This window comes from Chiloscyllium punctatum, chromosome 26 (assembly GCF_047496795.1).
Source record: "Chiloscyllium punctatum isolate Juve2018m chromosome 26, sChiPun1.3, whole genome shotgun sequence".
Classification (NCBI taxonomy): domain Eukaryota; kingdom Metazoa; phylum Chordata; class Chondrichthyes; order Orectolobiformes; family Hemiscylliidae; genus Chiloscyllium; species Chiloscyllium punctatum.
This window is the reverse complement of record NC_092764.1, coordinates 49,334,126-49,357,788: the sequence shown is the minus strand read 5'-3', so window position 1 is coordinate 49,357,788 and position 23,663 is coordinate 49,334,126. Positions and strand designations below refer to the sequence as shown.

At 41.7% G+C, this 23,663-nt stretch overlaps 2 protein-coding genes across 10 annotated transcripts in view; one reads left to right on the top strand and one right to left on the bottom strand.

Moving 5' to 3' along the window:
- Window positions 1–12,985, bottom strand: part of fto (FTO alpha-ketoglutarate dependent dioxygenase) — a 414,204-nt gene extending 401,219 nt beyond the window's left edge. The window contains exon 1 of one of the 4 annotated variants that reach the window (XM_072547380.1): window positions 12,834–12,985. In XM_072547380.1, the coding sequence (XP_072403481.1) occupies window positions 12,834–12,875 (42 nt within the window). In that variant the 5' untranslated portion in view covers window positions 12,876–12,985. The remainder of the gene's footprint in view (window positions 1–12,833) is intronic. The other 3 variants (XM_072547378.1, XM_072547377.1, XM_072547379.1) reach the window with 3 other exon arrangements.
- Window positions 12,986–13,406: 421 nt separating this feature from the next.
- rpgrip1l (RPGRIP1 like) overlaps window positions 13,407–23,663 on the top strand; it is a 232,851-nt gene continuing 222,594 nt past the window's right edge. For 5 of the 6 annotated variants that reach the window (XM_072547375.1, XM_072547374.1, XM_072547372.1 and 2 more), the window contains exon 1: window positions 13,407–13,461. In XM_072547375.1, coding sequence (XP_072403476.1) covers window positions 13,441–13,461 — 21 coding nt within the window. In that variant the 5' untranslated portion in view covers window positions 13,407–13,440. Of the gene's footprint in view, window positions 13,499–23,663 lie in introns of all 6 variants that reach the window. The other variant, XM_072547370.1, reaches the window with a different exon arrangement.

The window sequence follows — 23,663 nt, the reverse complement described above, 5'->3', positions numbered from 1 at the left end:
TTGAAAAGCATTACTTCAAAAGTAGTAGCCTCGAGTATACTTCTAATGCCACAGAGCAGAATGCATAAGAATAGCTGGATAGATGAGGCAGGAAAGAAGGCTTTGGATTCTTGGGCCATTAAGGTAATTTCAAGGGAAATGAAACTGGTTACATCTGAAGAGGAATGGGAGGTAAGCTGTTGGGGTGGATTTAAATTACGTTGGTAGGATGATGAGATTCTGACAAGGAGGTCAAAGGGAAGAGAAGCCGAGATGGAATTTGAAGTTAAAACACAAGTGAGTCTGGAAAGCAGAGGACACAAAGGTTCGATAAGAAAGGAGTGAGCTTAGCATAGCTAAATGGAATATATTTTACTGCAAGGAGCCAGAGGAATAAAATGGAGCTGTGGGCAGAAATCGGCACTCAGGAGTATATTATAACAATGATTTGGAGGTGCGGACTTGGACTTGGGTATGCAAAGTTAAAAATCACACAACACCAGGTTATAGTCCAACAGCTTTATCTGGAAGAACTAGCTTTCAGAGTGCTGCTCCTTCATACCACCTCATGACGGAGCAGCACTCTGAAATCTGGAGCTTCCAAATAAATCTGTTGGACTGTAACCTGATGGGTGATTTTTAACTTTAATATTACAACTAAGTCAACAGAAAGATAGTCAGGATTAGCAGCTTAACGTACTAGGTTATAGAGTAGAGTATTGAGGCAAGACGCAAAAGGGATAGAAGAGGACCAGGGTCACAATATTGATCAAGTTATCAATTGTACTAGCAAGGACAGATGATGTCTTGAATGAATCATTAAGACAGACCATACGGGTAGAAGCAAAAACCAAAATGCAAACAGGCTGTTGCATGTGTACTACTGGCTCCAAATAGTTAGGGAAAGATAGAAGATCAAACATTTAGAGTCATAGAGATGTACAGCATGGAAACAGACCCTTCGGTCCAACCTGTCCATGCTGACCAGATATCCCAACCCAATCTAGTCCCACCTGCCAGCACCTGGCCCATATCCCTCCAAACCCTTCCTATTTATATACCCATCTGAATGCCTCTTAAATATTGCAACTGAACCAGCCTCCACCACATCCTCTGGCAATTCACTCCATACATGTACCACCCTCTGCATGAAAAAGTTGCCCCTTAGGTCTCTCTTATATCTTTCCCCTCTCACCCTAAACCTATGCCCTCTAGTTCTGGACTCCCCAACCCCAGGGAAAAGACTTTGCCTATTTATTCTATCCATACCCCTCAATCTTGTAAACCTCTATAAGGTCACCCCTCGGTCTCCGACGCGCCAGAGAAAACAGCCCCAGCCTGTTCAGCGTCTCCCTGTAGCTCAGATCCTCCAACCCTGGCAACATCCTTGTAAATCTTTTATGAACCCTTTCAAGTTTCACAACATCTTTCCAATAGGAAGGAGATCAGAATTGCACGCAATATTCCAACAGTGGCCTAACCAATGTCCTGTACAGCCGCAACATGACCTCCCAACTCCTGTACTCAATACTCTGACCAATAAAGGAAAGCCTTCTTCAGAAAAATGTAAGAATAAGAAAACTTATAGCACAGTTTTTAACTTTCCAAATATTAACTGGGGATAAATTTTCTTAAGTTACATCCAGCAGAATCTTTTTAACTAATATACAGAAAGCCCAAAAATAGAGGGAGCAGTTCTGGACCTAACATTTGAAAATTAGCCCAAGCAGATGGACAGCATATCAGTATGGTTGTATTTTGGAAATAGTGATCATTACTGGGTTAGATTTAGAATAGTTGTAGAAATGAATGGACTGGGAATAAAAGTTCTAAATTGTGGAAAGACAAACTTTAATAAGATATGATTTGGTCAAGTGGACTGGGAGCAATTGCTTATAGAGAGAAACTATTAGAGCAATAGGATGCATATAACAAACAAATGGGGAAAGTGTGGGATCAAGACCAGAGAAAATTCGATGTGAAGGGATATAAGGGTTAGGATTAAGAAGAAAAAAAGAAACTTGAGAGATGGCTTTTAAAGGCATCAAAAGTGTATCGGGAGAAATCGAGAGTATGGCATTGAGGTAGAAGAGCATTCATGATCATTCTGGATGGAAGAGCAGATTCAAAGGACTGAATGGCCTAAACCTGTTCCTATCTGAAATGATGATGTAATATGGCAGAGCACCTGGAGAAGAGCAAGGCGGAACTTAAAAAGCATATCAGAAAGCTCAGATAATGATAAAGTATTGGTAGGTAGAATAAAGGAAAAGTGTAAAAAGGGCAAGTGTATATCCGCAGAAAGTAATGGTAAAGAGATCCATTGGGAGCCATAGAGGTAAGGTATGTGTAGACTCAGAAGATGTGGGCATCATCTTTTATGAATATCTTGAGAATCTTCACAATGGAAAAGGATGATGCAGGTATAGACATCAGGGTGGAAAACTATGAAATATTAGTATAAATCAACAGAAGGAGCACCATTAGTCAATTTAACAACCTTAAAAGTGGATAAATCCACAGGTCTGGTTTAGATGTATCCTAGGCTTTTGAGGGAGGCAATAGAGGAGATATCAGGGGCCTTGGCATTAATCTTCAAATCCTCTCAGGCCACAGGTGAGGTTTCAGCTAACTACGAATGTCCAATTATTTAAGAAAAGACAAAGGAATAGACCAAGAAATTATAGGCTATTTAGTCTAACCTCAGTGGTTGACAGGTTATTGGAAAATGCTAAGGCACAGAACATAACTGCTCTTGTAGCACAATCATAACGTCCCTGCCTCTGGGATAGAAGGTCTGGGTTCACATCTCACCAGCCCCATAGCTGTCACATGTTCAAGCAATTGATTCAATTTTTTTTATGCTTAGAGGGAAACAAATTAATCAGGCAATCAGTTTTTTTGGAAAATAAAACCAGGAGTGTTTGAGAGTAATGCATTTGATGTGGTCTACATGGATTTTGGCAAGGTCCATCATGGCAGTTTGGTAAAGAAAGTAAGAATCTTTGGGATCCATTGGACAGAAAAATTGACTGAGGCAGGAAGCAAAAGGTGATGGGTGGGGGTGGCAGTAGTACAATGTTCCGGTGACTGGAAGTCTGTTTTTAGTGAGGTTCCACAAGCTCACTGGCAAGGCCCATACTATGGTGGTGTACATGAAACATTATGATTTAAGTATAGGGGGTATGATTAAATTTGCAAGTAACACAAAAATATCTGAGGTGGTAAATAGTAAAGAGGATAGCTGTAAACATCAGGAGCATATCAATTTGACTGATTAGATGGGCAGAGTATTGAAACTGACATTCAACTTGGAACAGTGTGAATTAATGCAATTGGGAGGGCTAACGTGACAAGGGATTGCACCCTGGCAGGATGCAATGGTAGGACCCTGGAAACTAAAGAAGATTAGAGGGACCATGGTGTGCATATACACAGATCCCTTAAGGTTGCATATGGGATAATTGCCTTTATTAGCCAAGCCATAGTATTCAAAACCATTGGAGGCAGTTATGCTGGAAATGTATAAACCGGATGGTAAGGTCACAACTGTAGAACTATGGGCAGTCGTTACATTATAGGAAGTTGTGACTGCATTACAGAAGATACAGAGGAGATTTACCATGTTGCTGCCTGGGCTGAGGATCTGAACTATGAGGAAAGATGCTGCTGTTGTTTTTCTTGGAGCAGTGAACATTTAGAGGGTACCTGATGGAGGTGTATAAGATAATGAGGGGCTTAGATAGGGTGGATAGAAAGGCACTTTTTCATTAGCAGAGGGAGCACAGATTTAAAATGAAACAGAAGGTTACAGGATCACTGAGAATATTTTTACACACTGAGAATATGGCCTTGAGTCTGGAATTCTCTACCAAAAGGGTGGTTGAGCCAGAAAGTCTCGTAATATTTAAGGAGTGTTTAAATATTCATTTGCATTATCATAGTCTCCAGGGATATGAGCCAAGAGTTGGAAAATGGGAGGAGTGTAATCAGGTCTTTATTAACCAACGTGGACACTGGTTGCCCAAATGTTTTTTTCCCACTCTGACTGAATTTTCAAGGAATGAAAATTGTTATGAACCCTCAGTGAAAAATCAGGACATGGATTAGCGAGGGTTGTAAAAGGTGGGTAATGTATTTAAAACAGCACAGCTATTACAACTTTGTTGGAGCTCCACAGCAGGCACCTTAGAACTTGGGACTCCACTTTGGGATGCCCTGTTGAACTTGCTATATAGCAATAAACTTATCAGTAGGGGAAGAAAAATCAGGAACACAGAAATGAGGATGCCTGAATAGGATCTAGAGCACAACCCTGTTGCATTCATTCAATTTATCACTCTGAAAATTTGGCAGTGAAGCCAATAAACTGTACAGCAGTCAATGGAAGGGGGAGATGAGACTGGAAGGCTTTAATGGACAGTCCATTCTTTCCAAAGCCTTGTATGGTCATGCTCTGCTCACAATATTGACACTTTGTGGAAAATTATGCAATAGAGAGGTATATACTTTCCTACATTTTTTCTTCTTTTCCCTGGCTTATAGAGATCACATTCACAGTAGATCTGCATGGAAACTGTACAGTACTATACTGAGGTACATTAATTCAGTGCAATGTGCAGTGAAGTCATGCAAAGTGCACAGCCTCTTGCAATTTGGAATGTTCCACAGGATGTCACCAAGGGGGTCACAAATGCTCTTTGTCTGACATGCTGGCTGTCATATGAAGTTGGTGCTTTGACACATATGATATTAACTGAGTAACTGTAGGGATATGAAATCCTCTATGGTTGGTACTGACTACTCAAGTGTCAACCAACTCCTCACTGCAAAACCTTACTGTGCATGATCTTCAGTGCTCTTTCCAAGCCTATAGAAGATAAGTGACCTCACAAATATAATCTGTAATTGCATCCTCCAAGTGTGTTGTTCTGTGGCCCTTTGCACACTAGCAAGTACCTTTCCCTAACCCCTATCAGTGAAATGCTGCTTAGCCACAAATGCCCTCAAAAGGGTGCCCCAACTTGATAACCTAAAGCTCTTCATAAATGCCAGTAATTTAACCCCCTCCATAAAATCCACATAAGTACTAAACCACCTCAGTAATCCTCACAGCATCAAAACCTCCCAAAAGGGCCCAAATATCCACTCAAAAATCCTCAACATAGTATTAATAATAAATGCTCCAAGAACTTGTGGGATATCGGTGGATTAGTGTTACTTCTGCAATTCCATTTTACAAAGGAGGTGAACTCACACCAGTGGGTAATTGTTTTAGTCAAGAGCTGAGTCAACAAGAATGGAAACGATGTAGAGGAAATGTAGAATTGTTTTTGTATTAGCTAAAATTGTATGTCAGAATGAAATGTGCCAATGAACAATAGTAGGTACGGTGGGCAAATAGATAAGATGTTGTGAGAGGATGAAGTTAAGCTAGATACGCCTGTACAAACAGTAGGTATAAACATCTGCTTCCCACTTTTATGAAAACACAGGAACAAACCCCAATTAAAAGGGTCATAGGGATCAGAACGGCCTCGGGAAAGGCACAGATGAAGGGGGTAGATAATGATGAAGAAGGGATATGCCTAACAATGACCTATAACAGGGTAAGGTCAAACAGCCTTGTGAGACCAGAAATAAGCATTTTATCACAGACAAGGCCGGATAAGGCAAGAGGCAAACAGGGGTAATGGAGGCCGGTCTTAGGGAAGTGGATGATGTAAGCAGGGGAGGGAGCAATGTAAAACAATGGACATTAAATCATATAAATATTATGTATGAATTGAACCTAGTGTGTGTATGTCTTTTGCCTCTTAGACACGGGACATCACACCCACTTGCAAGTGTAAAATAAATGACACTATTGATTCAGATCTTGTCTCGGACTGAAATTATTGAAGTGTGTGAGCTTTGTTTCTCACAAACTCCTCAGTAAACCTCTTACCACAGATGTAAATTTGGGTTACTAGGAGAGGTTTCACTGATTAAATGGAGGATGCATGTTTTCTGACCTTATAATTTTTCCTTTGTTAAAAAGGAGGATATTCTTAATGTCACCATGAAGCATAGGTACCGTCACAACTGACTGAAAAAGCCATTGGTTATTTGACAGTGCACTTCCTGCACCATCAATGCATATACTACTCAGTACCTTGACTGAAAAGTAGAATATCAGTACAGGAAGGAGAAGGAGTCCATCTTGGTGTTGCAAAATCCATTTCATCACATAGCAAAGTGCCTCCACCTCAGAAATACTTATGGAGCCAAAACTGGGCTCTTCAGTCATAGATGTTTTACACGGAAACAGACCCTTGGTCCAACTCATCCATGTCAACCAGAAATCCTAAACTAATCCTGTCCCCTTTGCCAGCACTTGACCCATATCCCCCTAAACCCTTCCTATTCATATACCCATCCAGATGCCTTACAAATGTTACAATTATACCAGCCTATACACTTCCTCAACAGCTCATTCCATATATGTACCACCTTCTGCGTGGAAAAAGTTGCCCCTTCGGTCTCCTTTAGATCTTTCCCCTTTCACTCTAAACCCATGCCCTTTAGTTCTGGACACCCCCATGCCAGAGAAAAAAAAACCTGTCTATTTACTCTATCTATGCTCCTCATGATTTTATAACCTCTAAGATCACCCCTCAGCATCCGACACTCCAGGAAAAAACAACCCCAGCCAGTTCAGCCTCTCCATATAGCTCAAACCCTCTAACCCTGGCAACATCTTTGTAAATCTTTTCTGAACCCTTTGAAGTTTCACAACATCTTTCCTATAGGAGGGAGACCAAAATTGCACGTAACATTCCAAAAGTGGCCTAACCAATGTCCTATACAGCCGCAACATGACCTCGAAATTCCTATATACAATGTTCTGACCAATAAAGGAATTCATCTAAAGACTCATGTAGCCTAACAACCACTATAACCAAGCAAGGCACTCAATAACTTAAGAACACCTTTACCTATATTCATACACATTTCATCTCTTAGCTCAGATCTAGCATCTCAAGACAGATATTTGTATCATATACAATATGAATAAAAGTTCAATTTTGCATTGTGCAACTTGAAAGGTAAAGTTTAAAAATGAAAATATTGTGAACAAAACTTCAAGAACTTTTTGGATGGTGTGTTGGCTCAGTGGTTAGCACTGCTCCCTCACATTGCAAGGGACCCAGATTTGATTCCACCATTGGGTGACTGTCTGCGTAAAGTTTGCATGTTCTCCCTGTGTCTGCATGGGTTTCCACCAGGTGTTCCAGTTCCTCCACATAATCCAAACATGTGCAGGTTAGGTGGATAGGCTATGCTAAATTGCTCTGTAATGTCCAGAGATGTGCAGGTTAGGTGGGTTAACTATTATAACGCTCTTCAGACAGACTCAACCAGCCAAATGGCTTCTTTCCACACAGTATGGATTCTATAAGACTGGTTTAATGAGCATCCTACATGTCTAAGGCATATGACAATTATGGATAAGGAAGATCATACAACATAAATTCATCGATTCAGAGCATTCTGGAATCCCCTCCTGTAACATTCAATTCTCTCTTAAATGGTACATTCCCAGAAAAAGCTGGTAATTATTTCAGATCTTCAAAGCTATTAGGAAATTCTAATATTCCTCTGAAAATCAAGCAAGTAGTGCCAGTTTTAATAAAAATCAACAAAACCAGACATTAATTGATTCTTAAAAATTTATTTGAGAGATGTCGACTCAGCCAGCATTTATTTCTCATCCCTAATTTCCCAGAGGACAATAAAAAAAATCAACCACATTGCTGTGGATCCCATCCCTTTGACATTCAACAACAAAATTGTGAACCACCACACCAGAAGCTTAACCAGTTGTATAATTATTAACAAAGCAAGGATAATACCGTCATTCATGCCAGATCCATAATGTGTCTCCTCACTCCCCTTCACCCTATCTTTCGTATTCATGATGTATTTGCATCCACCTAAATAAGTGCTTAATTCATTCTGGGGTATATGAATTTCAGAGATTACTGTCTCTGCTTTAAATATTTACCATTTGTGCTGTTATGGCTGCAGAATATACTACTTAGATGGAGCACTGTAGAAATCTATCAAGCTTATTTCAATGCTACCACCCAGTCCCATCAGCATTACCACAAAAATGTGCAACCACATTATGGGACCACTATCACCTCCAACTCAAAGCTTTGTTACTGGAAAACCATCTTTCTTTATCAGAGCTGACTCAACACCTTAGAATTAACATTCTGGTGGGAGCAATGACAAGAACCATAGGACCCCCAGAAAAGGGGATAAGAATACATGAATTTTTGATGATCATTGTGGACATATGGGCCAAAGAACTTCTTTCCATGCAAAAAACTCAATTACAGTTTGAAACCCAATAAGAATTTCTCATGAGAAATGTGTGGTTTTGCCAATTATGAATGTAGAACAATGGTTTAGTCCATCAACCATGTCTACCCTTTTAAAGAGTAATTTTCCATTCACTCCATTTCCAAAAAAATCTGCAATTTCATTCTCTTTATCCAAATCGCTTTTGAAGATTACTACTGATTCAGCTAATCAGATACTAAATTCCAAATCTAGTGGACTTTACAAAATTTCAGCCTATTATTTCTGCTTCTTTAACTTAAGTCTCAGTCCTCTCGTAATTTATCCTTTGGCCATTGGGAAGTTGCTATTTTCTACAAGCATATGAATTAAGAGAAGTAGGCCAATCAGCCCCTCAACTTTTTTTTCTGCCTTCAATTAGATCATGGCTGATCTGATTGTAATCTCAAATCCACTTTCCTGCCTACCTCTAATAACCTTTCACCTCCTTGCTTAAAAAGAATCTACCTACCTCTACCTTAAAAATAACAAAAGACTGCTTCTTCTGCATTTTCGGCAAGAGAACTCCAAAGACACTCAACCTTCAGAAAACATTTTGCATAATGTTTTAAATGAGCAATCTAATTTTTAAACAGTGAACCCTGATTCTGATTCTGCCATAAAATGAAATATCCTTTCCACATCTAACCTCAAGAGCACTCACGAATGTACATATTCAATCAAGTTACCTCTTACCCTTCTAATCTTAAGCAAATTCAGGTTGAGGCAGTCCAACCCTTCCCTGTAAGGAAAGCCATCCAGTCTGGTAAACCTTCCCTGAACTGTCAATACATTTATAGACTTTCTTAAATAAGATAACCAACATGGTGCTCAGTTCTCCAAATACTGTCTCACTAGTGCCCTAAGTGGAGCATAATATTCCTAATTGTACACAATTCCACTCACAGTAAATGACATTCTATTGACAATCCTAACTATTTTCTGTGCAGATGTACAAGCCTTTTGCAATTCACACATTAGAATATCCAAATCCCTCTGCATCTCACGCCATTTAGACAATATGCTTTTCGAAGTTTCCTGACAAGTTCACATTTTGACATTTTATACTCCATTGCCACATCTTTGATATCTACTTAATCTATTGATATCCTTTACCACATTTAAAGGTTTCATGTCATCTGCAAATTTTAAAGAGTTTTTAAAACTATTTTTCTGTTTAAAGGATTTTAGAATTATCATTGCACTTTGAAAGTTTATTATTTTAAGAACATGAGATTCAATTTGCATATGTTGTTCCTTAACTTACATATTCAAAATACTATATGTAGGATAAAAACCAAGGACAACATGAGGAACTCACAAATGAGATTAACAGGGCTGAAATCAAGGAAAGGCTCGGGATTGAACACAGTGTCTAATTAAAGCACTGCTGAAAAACAAAAGTTGAGTTCAGAATTTTATAACAGAACAGCAGAACACAACAACATTAAACACTGAAGAATTCTGGTCGTTGAGACAAGAGATATTCATACTCAAGAAAGTGTCATGACACTGATCCCGAATGTTAGAATCACAGAATTGTCACAGTGCAGAAGGTAACTATTTGACCCATCAGGTCCACTTCCCAAATGAGCATTATGCCTTTTCCCTGCATACTACAAATTCTAAGTAATATAATGCTTTCTGAAATGCCCTGACTGAAACCCCACCCTAATTACTTGTGAAAATGAATTTTCGTACGTCACATTTGTTTTTTCTGCAGATCGCTTTTAAATTTGTGCCCTCTCACTACAAGTCCTATTCTAAGATGAACTGTTTCACCTCACCAACCTTTTCCAACAATCGTGATTTTAAAAATCTATGAAATTTGTCCTTGGAGAAGACTTCTAATAGGAGAAGTCCCAATTTCTCCAAAATTATATTTATAACTGAATTCCTCATTCTTGGAAACTCTTCTGCACTTTCCCTAAAGTTTTCACATCCTTCCTAAAATGTGGTGCTAAGAACATTACACAAGACTCCATTTGAGGTCTAGGTAGTCACTTAGACGAGTTCAGCTTAATCTCCTTCCTCTTGTATTCTATGCCCCTATTAATAGAGCCAAAAATATTGTATTTGTAATTAACCACTCCTCCACATGTCCTGCCACCTCGAGTGACTTATGCACACATACACACCCAGGTTGTTCTGCTCTTGCACCCTATTTAGAACTGTACCCCTTACTTTATAAGGTCTTTCAAAGTTTGCCCAGTCAAAAGATACCACTTCACATTTCTCCAAATTGAACTTTACCTGCCACCCATGTGCCCATTCTTTTGAATGCCTATAGAAAACTCGGGATTATGACAAAGAATGAAGAATGTTCAGCTTTTTAGTTACAAAGCAACTTCAAAATAACCTCTGAAATATGACATACACAGTCCATAAAATTTACATTGCTAACGCTAAATTATAGTACTCAAAGGGACATATTTAAATGAATAAAATCTAAGATTTATATCAAGAACCTTTTCATACGCTAGTGATTAAAATGATATGTGGATTAAACATATCTAGGTTGGTGGTGGAGAAAACACTGAAATTATTCAATAAATACTTCAGGCTGTGATGGTATAAACTGTATGGTGTATTTCAATGGATCGAATGGTATCCCTCATTTGCACCTCCCTGGTGACCAAAGATTATACTTGATATGCCACTTGAAAGGAATGCAAGATTAGAGATATTGCCTCAAAAAAGTTATTGATCACAGAAAAATGCCGACGATTTTGTGTGGCTGTCGCCGCTGTCATTTCAATATTGAACAAATCTTGAAATTTTGTAGAGATACCCGTATCAGTTAAAGTGTACTTTGATCATCAAGTACATCAGGAATAATTACAAATTTTCTGCTGCAGGAAATATGGTTATTGATATATTTTGTCGATGAGTAGTTCATTTTGGTAATCCAGCATTATGGACAATTTTACCCATATCATAATCATTAAATTAAAGGAATGACATTTTAAAGTAATCAATATTCCATTTATATAAAAATTTTAAAACATACATGGATTCCATAGACAGTATTTACATTTTTTTCCCCAAGGGTCTGTGTCCATGCTGTATGAATCCATGATTCTATTCAACCTTTTCAAAGTTTCACTTACAATCAATGCAAAAGACCCCAAATAAGAATTCTGGTATAGGACTTCCAAAGTAGGGACCAAGACCCCAACTGGGAATCTGGGGTTGCGAGCTCCGTAGTAATCCAATGGCCAACTCCCCTCTGTCCATTTTCACAGGTCTTCACTTTCACCCATCTTTTACCAGGGGAACATTACAATTTTTAAGCCTCAAAATGGGGTCATCATAGAAGAAAAAGTTTGGAAAGCATTGCTACAGCTCATCACAAATCTCAACATCTAAAAGCCCACTTCCAAGAGCTATAATTCCACCCACAATACAATTGGAATGAACGTAATTGCAAGTTCATAATGCATCAAATAGTCTTCAATCTGATGAGAACCATGTGACCAGGAGATTAGATACTTCAAGAGCATTTTATAGAAATGTTATAACCTGTAGTTAGGAAAAAGATTTAGTACAAACAAGAAAGTGGGGTCCGTTATGATCTTATTCAATGGTGATGCAGGTAAAAAGACCTGACTCCTGCTTCTATGTATTCAAGCTTGTGATTTAATTCAGTACCTTCTAATAATCAAGTGGACTCAAAGAGGCTCAAAAGCCTTCAAATTGCAAGAAAGCTCAAATAGTTTGCAAGTCATTATTAATCAGGTATTATATTCAGAATTTACACCATGTACTTTAGGTTATGTAACTGTCCCACTATGAGTGGGAAAAATAACAGAAGCATACTTTTAGCAGCAACTATGAGAGAGAAGCATTTCAGTAACTTTGTTGCTCCAAAAGATACTAGGGGCCTGAAAAGAATACTTCCAACATTTTGTTTTCTAATTTTCCAACAGTATTTTCCTTTTAGTTCAACTGACGAGTGTGATGGTTCGACAAGAATTGACTCAGATAAAATAATTAACAAATCACCAGACTTTGGTATTCACCGAGTCAGAATTATGGCACAGGCAGAAACCTAACGACTAGTGATGGATGATTTTTCTGTCAATATTATGCATGTGCACGATTATGGTCCTCGTGCTCAAGTTGTTTGAAATGACAGGACTGTTTAGCAACGCATTTTCACGAAGAGTTGTGAGATTAACTCATTCTTTTTTCTCAAACATTAACAAACATGAAGAGACATTCCAGCAGGACAGTCCAGGTGTTTTTTTTTAAAATTGTGACAGAAGCTACTAAACTCATGCTGCAAATAGTAACATACAGTGCACAAACAGGGCTCAAGGCCTTAACTGAGGCGTGTGCATCTCCAAGTCATGGCAACCCCCTGGAATTAGGAACAGTTTATTTGCCGACAGACTTGCTTCCAACTCCTAGCACATCCAACACACACACTGACCCTGTCAGAGTTCTAAATGCTCGAGCTGTACCTTACTCTCTTTCGCTGTGTCGTATTTACTGAACCTTTTCATTCTCGACCCGTATCCTGTCCACGGTCAGTTTGAACACGCTCACCATTAACATCCCAACATACACCGCGATTCATGCACCCTTTCTACCTGCTCGCTCTCTCTTGCCCTCCCCCTCCCCCGCGCGGGAGGACAGCTAACTATCACCCGCCCCCCTGTCGAGCGCCAACACGGCGCACTCCGCAGGCTCTTGCCTCGGGCTGCCTGTCCTGTCAAGCAACTTAACCAACATCTTTACTTCCACTTAACCCACACGCGCACACATTTCCGAACAGGCTAATATACTGCCCGTGGGCCTGACTGACGTCACTCCGAGCCAATCCCGAGCCAGAATTTCTCGTAGGCTCAAACCAATCATCCAGACAAAACGAGCTAGCTTGACTGACATCGAATGTATCCAATCGGATCAAGGTCATCTAACGATGGTATCCGGTTCGTCCCGTGTAGACCTCTGGGAATTGTAGTCCCATCAATACCATTCAATTTGAGGACTATCTGGGGACTACAAGAACCAGCATGCCTCACGTTCGAAAGTCGCCGCTGTCGCAACGGAACCGGAAATGGACGTATGCTAGCAACTGTCGTTGAGGTAAATGAATCCGTAAATTGCTTGTCAATTGTATTTGGTAAGTTTCACAGCCTTTGTTTACTAAGTACAACAGGGGTTGAAGTACCACCACTGAGATTAAACGATTGGTTGACCTGTATGCACAGTTTAAAGAGCATACGCATTTAAATTCAATTTTTCACACTCGTCCCCAGTTTATGAGTGTACTGGGAGAGAGTGAGGACTGCAGTTATTGAAGATCAGAGTCTAAAAGCGTGGCGCTGGAAAAGAACAAGCTGGTCTGGCAGCATCCGAGGAGCAGCAGAGTCGACGTTTCGAGCATAAGTTCTTCATCACGAATGGAGGGCAGCTAAGAGATCAATAAGAGGGGGTTTGTGGTGGGAGGGAGCGGTCGGGCTGTGGGGAAAGGTAGTAACAAATACGATAAACAGATTAAGGTGGGGGATGATGGTGATGGGTCGGAGTGGAGGCTGGAGCGGATAGGTAGATCAGACCAAGAGGGCAATGCCAAGTTGGAGTGATTTATCTAGGATAAGACTGGGGGAGGGGAGACAAAGAAACTGATGAGATCGACGTTGACTCCTTGTGATTGGAGGGTCCCAAGGCTGAGGATGGGGTGTTCTTCCTGCAGGTGTTGGGTGGCTAGGATTTGGTGGTGGAGGAGGCCCAGGACTTGCAAGTACTTGGCAGAGTGGGAGGGGAAGTTGAAGTGCTGGGCCACAGGGTGGTATGGTTGTTTAATGCATGTGTCCCAGAGATGTTCTCTGAAACTTTCTGCAAGTTAGCGTCCTGTCTCCCCAATGTAGAGGAGACCACATCGAGAACAATGGACACAGTAGATGAGGTGCAGGAAAATCTCTGCCTGATGTAGAAGGATCCTTTGGAGCCTTGGATGAATGTGAGGGGGGAGTTGTGGGCACAGGTTTTACACCTTTTTGCAGTTGCAAGGGAAGGTGTATGTGAGAGGTGGTGTCGATACAGTCATTTTCTGCAGTAACACCAGCACCATTCCCCATCTTTTCCTCAGTTGTGATCACTGCCAGAACCGCCGCTGAAAACACCACACAATGACCCATCACGTCACTTCCGCCCCCGTGGATGCCACCGCCTCATCCACTTCTCCCCCCACCGGCATCACTTACCAGAACACTGCCGACGAACACGCAGACACTGCTGAAGTCATACAGACTGTCACTTCCTTTGGTGACGACCCCCACAATACTATGACCACACCCACTCCAGAGACAGTCGTCGTCCCCACTCCCAACTCAAGCCCACACTAGCTCCTAGCCACCACGCCTGTCATGTTTTTACCATTCCCCCCCCAGACCTCCCCCCTCACTGAGGATGAATGATCAGTCCTCAGTAAAGGCCTCACCTTCATCCCATGACACTCCCAGATCAACAAATTTTTATTCTACACCTCTGTGCTTACTTTTTCCATCAGCACTCCCACCCACCCTCCAAGGACCCCTTTGCCTGCCTCCAACATATTCCCTCCACTTGACACCCCATGCTTGTCTGTTACCTGCCGTCAATCTCTTCATCTCCAACTGCCACAGTGACATTGACCACCTCAACCTATCCACCCCTCTCACCCTCACAAAGCGCAGCCTTCCACTCACTCTGTTCTAACCCCAACTTCACCATCAAACCAGCGGACAAGTGGGACACTTGGTAGTATAGAACACTGACCTGTACACTGCTGAAGCTAGGTGCCAACTCACAGACACCTCCTCGATCATGACCTCACCTCCCATCACAAAACTATCATTTCCCAGACCATCCACAATCTCATCACCTCGGGGATCTCCCATCTACGGCTGCCAAGCTCATTGTCCGGGAACACCACACCACCCGGTTCTACCTCTTACCTAAAATTCACAAATCTGACTGCCCCAGTCGATCCATTTCCTCCACCTGCTCCTGCCCCACCGAACTTATCTCTGCACACCTTGACAGCATCCTGTCCCCCTTGGTCCAGGATCTCCTCACATATGTTCGGGACACCATGCTTAACCTCCACCTTCTCCAGACTTTAGGTTCCTTGGCCCCCAAAGCTTCATCTTCACCATGGACATCCAGTCCCTGTACACGTCCATCCGCCATGACGAAGGCCTCCAAGCCCTCAGTTTCTTCCTCTCCCGCCAACCCAACTGGTACCCTTTCACTGACACATTCATTCAATTGTCTGAATTAGTCCTCCCCCTCAACAATTTCTCCTTCAAATCTTCCAACTTCCTTTACACCAAAGTTAGCCATGGGAACCTGCATGGGCCCCAACTATGCCTGCCACTTCATTGGGTATGTCGAACAGTCCATCTTCCACAGTTACACCAGCAGCATTCTCCAACTTTTCCTCCGTTGCATTGATGACTGTAGCGGCACCATGCTGTGCTTCCACAAGGAGGTTGAACAGTTCATCAACATCACGAACACCTACCACCCTGAACTCAAGTTCACCTGGACCATCTAGGACAACGTCCAAAAACCCTAGCTACTCTCCCCTACATAAAGACATCTCTGAAATGACTGCCAGACTACTCAGGCCTCTTGGCATCATGGTAGCCCACAAACCCACCAACACACTAAAACAGCAGCTAATGAACTTGAAGGACCCTATACAGACAACAAGCAAAATTAATGTCATTTACAAAATACCTTGCAGGAACTGTGACAAACTCTACATTGTACAAACTGGCATAAAACTAGCCACCAGGATGCATGAACATCAATTCGCCACAAAACAACATGACCCACTCTCACTAGTATCCTTACATACAGAGGAGGAAGGACACCACTTCGACTGGGACAAGCCAGAGACATGTATGAGAATTTCTAGAAGCATGGCATACCAACCGGAACTCTATCAACAAACACATTAACTTGGATCCCATTTAACACCCCCTGAGCAAAAGAACAGGAAATGGCATCACCAACCCAAGGAAAGCTAAACACATAAATAGAAAGCGAGCCATACCACCAGTGCTACATCCAGAGGCTCACTGATGTTGTTACCTAGTATGGTGACGAAACATCTGAAAACGGACCTTCCAACTCAGTGAGCAAACCTACATCCAGAACCTCAACCTGAGCTACAAGTCTTCTCAAAACTCGCTCACACCTCCCACCCCTTCCTGGACCCCTCCATATACATTTACGGTGACTGACCTAACACCTCCCACACCCCCTCCTGTAAAAATGGTATCCCTTACTCCCAATTCCTCTGCCTCCGCTGCATTTGCTCCCAGGAGAACTAATTCCACTGTTGAACATTCCAGATGACCTCCTACTTCAAGGACTGCAAATCCACTCCTATATGGTCAACAATGTCCACCAGTGCATCTCCTCCACTTCCCGCACCTCCGTCCTTGAATACCACCCTTCCAACCACAACAAAGATAGAACTCCCCCCAGGTCCTCACCTTCCCCCCCCCCCCCCCCCCAACCTCAGGATACAATGCGTCATCCTCCACCATTTCCATCACCTACAGTCAGACCCCACCACCAGGGAGATATTTCCCTCCCCACCTCTTTCAGCATTCCACAAAGACCATTTTTTCTGTGATTCCCTCATTAGGTCCACCCTCTCCACTCCCGGCACCTTCCCTTGCCACTGCAAGAGGTGTGCCCTGTGAAAACCTGTGCCCACACCTCTCCTCCTCACCTCATCCAAGGTCCCAAAGGATCCTTCCACATCCGGCAGAGATTTTCCTGCACCTCCAAACACCACCTCAGCTACTGTGCCCATTGCTGCCGATGTGGTCTCCTCTAGATTGGGGAGATAAGGTGCCAACTTGCAGAACGTTTCAGAGAACATCTCTGGGACACATTCACTAAATAATCCTACCGCCCTGTGACTGAACACTTCAATTCCCCTTCCCACTCCACCAAGGACATGCAAGTCCTGCACCTCCTCCACCATCAAATCCTAGCCAACTGACGAGGAAGAACACGGCATCTTCTGCCTTGAGACCCTCCAACCACATGGAAGCAATGGCAATTTCACCAGTTTCCTCATCTCCCTCCTCCTATCTTATCCCAGATCCAACACTCCAACTCGGCACTGCCCTCTTGACCTGTCATACCTGTCCATTTTCCCATACACCTATCTGCTCCATGCTACACTCCGACCTATCGCCATCACTGTCTATCTTCATCTACCTATCGTATTCCTAGCTATCTACCCCCAACCCCACCCACCTCCTATTTTTCTGTCAGCCCCCTTGGGCCCTCCCCACATTCCCGATAAAGGGCTTCTGCTCAAAATGTTGACTCTCCTGCTCCTTGGATGCTTCCTGACCAGCTGTGTGTTTTCAGCACCACACCTTTAGACTCATGGGCGTACTGGACACATTAGACCATCTGGTAAATCTGGCTTTATTGTTTTAACTTTGAAGTTTAATAAACGCAGGGGTCAGTCATTGAAAATGTTCCCTCGACCCTGTCAATTTTCTTCAACAAAGGAACTCATTATTAGGAATGTATCACACACTCAGATTACAGCGCGATCTTGATCAGATGGGCCAGTGGGCTGAGAAGTGGCAGATGGAGTTTAATTCACATAAATACGAGATGCTGTATTTTGGAAAAGCAAATCTTAGCAGGACTTATACACTTAATGGTAAGGTCTTGGGGAGCATTGCTAAACAAAGAGACCTTGGAGTGCAGATTCATAGCTCCTTGAAAGTGGAGTCGCAGGTAGATAGGATAGTGAAGAAGGCGTTTGGTATGCTTTCCTTTATTGGTCAGAGTATTGAGTACAGGAGTTGGGAGGTCATGTTGCGGCTGTACAGGACATTGGTTAGGCCACTGTTGGAATATTACATGCAGTTCTGGTCTCCTTCCTATTGGAAAAATATTGAGAAACTTGAAAGGGTTCAGAAAAGATTTAGAAGGATGTTGCCAGGGTTGGAGGATTTGAGCTATAGGGAGAGCTGTGTTCCCTAGAGCATCGGAGGTTGAGGGGTGACCTTTATAGAGGTTTATAAAATCATAAGGGACATGGATAGGATAAATAGACAAAGTCATTTCCTTGGGGTGGGGGAGTCCAGAACTAGAGGTTTAGGGTGAGAGGGGAAAGATATAAAAGGGACCTAAGGGGCAACCTTTTCACACAGAGGGTGGTACGTGTATGGAATGAACTGCCAGAGGAAGTGGTGGAGGCTAGTACAATTGCAACATTTGGAAGGGTATATGAATAGGAAGGGTTTGGAGGGATATGGGCCAGGTGCTGGTAGTTGGGACTAGATTAGGTTGGGATATCTGGTCAGCATGGACAGGTTGGACCAAAGGGTCTGTTTCTGTGTTGTACATCTCTATGACTCTATGACAGAAGGGTTATATATAAATGGCAATTTTGAAAGGTCTGACCACAATGAGCAAAAAAAAGCAATCATATCAAACAAAGAATTGCAGATACTGGAAATCTGAAACAAAAACAACTTGCAAGAGAAGCTCAGCAGGTCTGGCAGCATCTGTGTAAAGAAAATGGACTTAACATTTCAGATCCATTGGCCCATCTTCAGAACTAGTAGGAGCTAAAAAAAAGCAGGGATGAGGGAGATGTAAAGGAGTAAGCAATGGATGGAAACAGAACCCAGAGGGAGAGTAAGGCAATTAGATAGACAAAAGGATTATGATAAGGCAGGGAGAATGACAAACTGCGAATAGAGACCATAAGTATACAAAAATGGTTTGGCTGTGCTCAAAGCAGCCAATGTGACAGATATGGAGATGTGCAAATGGCATGGAAGATGTTCAGACCCTAAAATTATACAACTTAATATTGAGTTCTGAAAGCTGCAAGGTTGCTAAGCAGAAAATGAGATACTGTTTTTCCACCTTGTGCTGAGCTTCAGTGGAGCACTGCAGCAATACAACCTTTCTCCCCAACATCATTTTTTACAGTCACTCAAACCCAGTGAAATACATATCACTGTTTTTATTTTTTCAATGACTTTTTACAGTTTTGTGGACTCCAATTCCTTTTCAATTCTGGCAGCCAGGAGACTCCTACAAAGTCTAACAATCTGAAGATTCTACAAACAAACAAACTGCCCTTCCATAGTTCCTGCTTCTTCAAGATACACTCCATTTTGTAAGAAAGACACAACAGGTGATGACCATTTGAGATGTTTTTGAACTCCATATTGCAGGGTGTCACTGGAACAAACATGACAGTGAAAGTGCATCTTGAGCAAATGGCCTGCTGAATGAGTGTTCTGGTGCACACTTGGTTCTCATCATAATTCTATGGAGTCATTGTTTATTTCTCCAGAAAGGGATGAGAAACCCTGTGCAAAGCATAGCCTTCTCCACTCTGGAGCGGGTGGGGCAATGGGCATTGGAGGTGGGTTTGTATAGGTGCTGCAGATTAGATTGGTGAGAATGGACCAATCATGGGAGCTATCAAGAAACTGTACACCAACATAAAGTTCCTGCTTTTATTTACTTCTTTCATGCGTTCTGAGCATTGTTGACATGGACAACATTTGCTGCATGTTGAACTAAATGGCTAGCGAGGCCATTTCAGAACATAGAGAGTCATATCGCTATGGGTCTGGGTTCTCATGTTGGCCAGACCAGGAATGAAAATCAGATGTTCTTCCCTGACAGACATAGTGAATGCAAACCAGCTAATATTCTGGGGGTGGTAGGCCTTCTTGTCAATAACTAGTCACAGTTGTTCCATGGGTGCTGTGATGACAACATGGGGACATTTAACAACAATCCAGCTGTACTTTTGTGAATCCAGTGATGATAGTGAAAACATGTGCTGACTGAACAGCATTATTCCTTCACTTCTGAATCTGATGTTTAGTGCAGCCTTGGAAAAGTGCAGTAATGCCTTCTTTGTCTTCTCCATTGGCTTCCTGATATCCAAAGCCTTTGAGCTCTAATCAGATTATTGATTGTTCCTGCAAAAGCTTTCTTTGTTTCATGCACCTATTCTGGTTCATCAACATATGTGGCTGGTGTGAGGAAACAGATCCTAAATCCTGTTCAACTCTGTGATAATTTGGAACAGGTAAATTGTTGGACTTAGAACAAGCCCTTTAACAATCTTGTTTGATCTTAACTATATGTGGGTGACTTTGCAGGTCCACTGTTCCCCCACTCTTATCAAGTTTTCCAATATCATGAACATTGACAGGAAGCTATCATGTGAGATTTTGGCACTATTTGTTTTGGGCACCTGCCTCCATTCAGATCTGATCAGCAAAAATCTGACCCCTAGAGCTCATGAATTCATTCCTCAATGGTGTATACGTTTCACTTCAATGACCTGACATTGCTTTGCAAACAACAATGTAATAGTTCTTTATTTCTTGAGGCATGTAGTGCTTTGGAAAGAAAATATCTTTTTTTTTCGAACCCCTCTTTCAAGACTATTTTAAAACCATTATTCAAAGTATGAGGCACTTACATCTCGCCTTATAATGCCACTAAATTAGTAATCTGGAGGCCTACCTAATGCTCCAGGCACATGTATTTAACTCCCACAAGAAAAACTGGTAGAATTTATCTTGAATTGATAAATCTGGAATAATTGGTAGTATGGTATAGAATTTGGGTTCTGCTAAAATGAGGCAAGAAGTTGAACCTTTTCATCTTGCACTAATCAGGACTAGGATGCAAGGAGCAGAATTGAAAAAAGGGACACCAATTCATAAAGCATGAGAAGAAAGTACTGTTTGGTTGAGTGATCTTTATCATGGAGGTGTAGCAGGAACAGTTGACAATAAATCTTAGTTCTCAGAGCAGGCAAGTAGACCCTGCCTAGGCTATCTGTTATGGGAATACTGCAAAGAGTGGCAGTGTCCATGACCCTTTATTTACCAACCAAAAAAGGTGCAATGTATATATGAATTTCCTCTACTTACAGAATAGTCATGACAAACATTGATCAGCAAGTTTGAGAGTAACATTCCATGATATAACTCTTCATCCCCAGGTTTCCTGGCAGAATTGCACATTTGTAATGCCCACAATCTTAAACATGGTCTTATTTTTCAAGCAACATCCTGTCATTTAGTATTTATTGAGTACATTCAATTTTAAATTCACAGCGGAGACACATATTTGTTGAAGTTATATTTTTGTGTTTTGCTTTTGTGCTTTCTTATCATGGTACTTTGTCCACATGGTGCCTTTAATACCAATGTACCTTTTAATATCAATAATTTTGCAGAACAACATTTATTATTACCTTGTAACTGAAAATCATGTTTTTCAATCCATTGTTGATTGTCATTTCCATTACCAGAAAAAAGTGTTCTTGTCTTATTATGGGGAATTTTAAGTTATGTTACTAAGTCTCACAATTTGAACAAGAAAATATAAAAATGTTGCAGTAGAATGTAACGCCAAGCTGAAAGAAAAGGAGTCGAGGTTGATTAAAAAAGTCAATGTATAATGACAAGAAAACAAAACAAAACAATGGATGCTGGAGATCTGAAACACACTAAAACAGAAATTGCTGGAAAAACTCATTGGGTCTGGCAGCATCTGTTGAAAGTTAACGTTTTGAGTCTAGTAATTCTTCTTCAGAACTGATATAAAACTGTTGTGGTTCTGTTCGCCGAGCTGGGAATTTGTCTTGCAAACGTTTCGTCCCCTGTCTAGGTGACATCCTCAGTGCTTGGGAGCCTCCTGTGAAGCGCTTCTGTGCTGTTTCCTCCGGCATTTATAGTGGCCTGTCTCTGCCGCTTCCGGTTGTCAGTTCGAGCTGTCCGCTGTAGTGGCCGGTATATTGGGTCCAGGTCGATGTGTTTGTTGATAGAGTCTGTGGATGAGTGCCATAGATGAGTGCCATGGCACTCATCCACAGACTCTATCAACAAACACATCGACCTGGACCCAATATACCAGCCATTACAGCGGACAGCTTGAACTGACAACCGGAAGCGGCAGAGACAGGCCACTATAAATGCCGGAGGGAACAGCACAGAAGCGCTTCACAGGAGGCTCCCAAGCACTGAGGATGTCACCTAGACAGGGGACGAAACGTTTGCAAGACAAATTCCCAGCTCGGCGAACAGAACCACAACAATGAGCACTCGAGCTACAAATCTTCTCCCAAACTTTGATATAAAACTTTTAATGTGTAAGTACAATTACAAAAAGAACTTAATTTTACTTTTTTGTACAAAGATAATAACTATTTTGAAAAATGTTGACATCGGCACTTTGAGATGCTGTCTTCAATAGATTCACTGCAGTCATGTATTTCTCAAAAATATTAGACACAAACAAGAAAACTTTTAATACGATTAATGTAGTTACTTTCTTCATTTTGATAATTTTTTTGGTAATTGTGTTAGTGATCCAATGGTAACTGTAAGATACTTTGTTTGCATATATGTAGAATTTAATTTTGTGTTTTCACTTTCTTTTGATTTATACCAATTCTTCCCAGAATCTTCCTGGTGTCATGCATTTTCATGCTTCAGATTTTGTGTGACCTCGGCTAAAAAGTTTGGCAGTGTGGGAGATTGAGTTGTAGCGGTGAGGATGCAGTGCCCCTGTATCCCCCTCCCATCTCTCCTTTCATTCACCACCACCCCAACTCTCCTTCCCTTTACCATCTCCCTATCTCTCTTCCCCTTCATCACCAGTCCTATCCATCCCTTCGTTCATCATCTCATATCTCCCTTCCTTTATCACTGCTCTAATCTCTCCCTGGCATGAAATTATCCCTCCCTTCACCATCTTCACATCTGTCCTTCTCTTCCCAGCCCTCATTTCTCGCTTCTTCACTACCTTCATACTTCCCTCCTTCACCGCCAACCCCATACCTTCTTCCCTTCACCATATTCCCCTCTCTACCGTCTCACATCCGCCCCAATACAGTGGTTAATGAAAAAGCATGGAATCTTCCCATAAAGGCTGTTGCACAGCAGGAATCTGGCACCATTGAATAATCAATTAAGCCATGCCCTTCAATAAATGCCTCCACTAGGTAAGCATTTCAAAGGTGCCACACAGCTGTCAGGGACCAATCTGATCTCCACAACTGTCATTGCTGCTTCAGAGCTTGGTGACCCCAGAGTTTTGTGTCTCAACCCCATTTGGGAAACCTCAACTAGTAGATTTGAATTTGGCCTGTAGCAACAAGAAATGAAATGGTTACAAAAACAAAAGTTGCTGGAAAAGCTCAGCAGGTCTGCAGCATCTGTGAAAAGAAATCCGAGTTAACATTTCAGATCCAGTGACCCTTC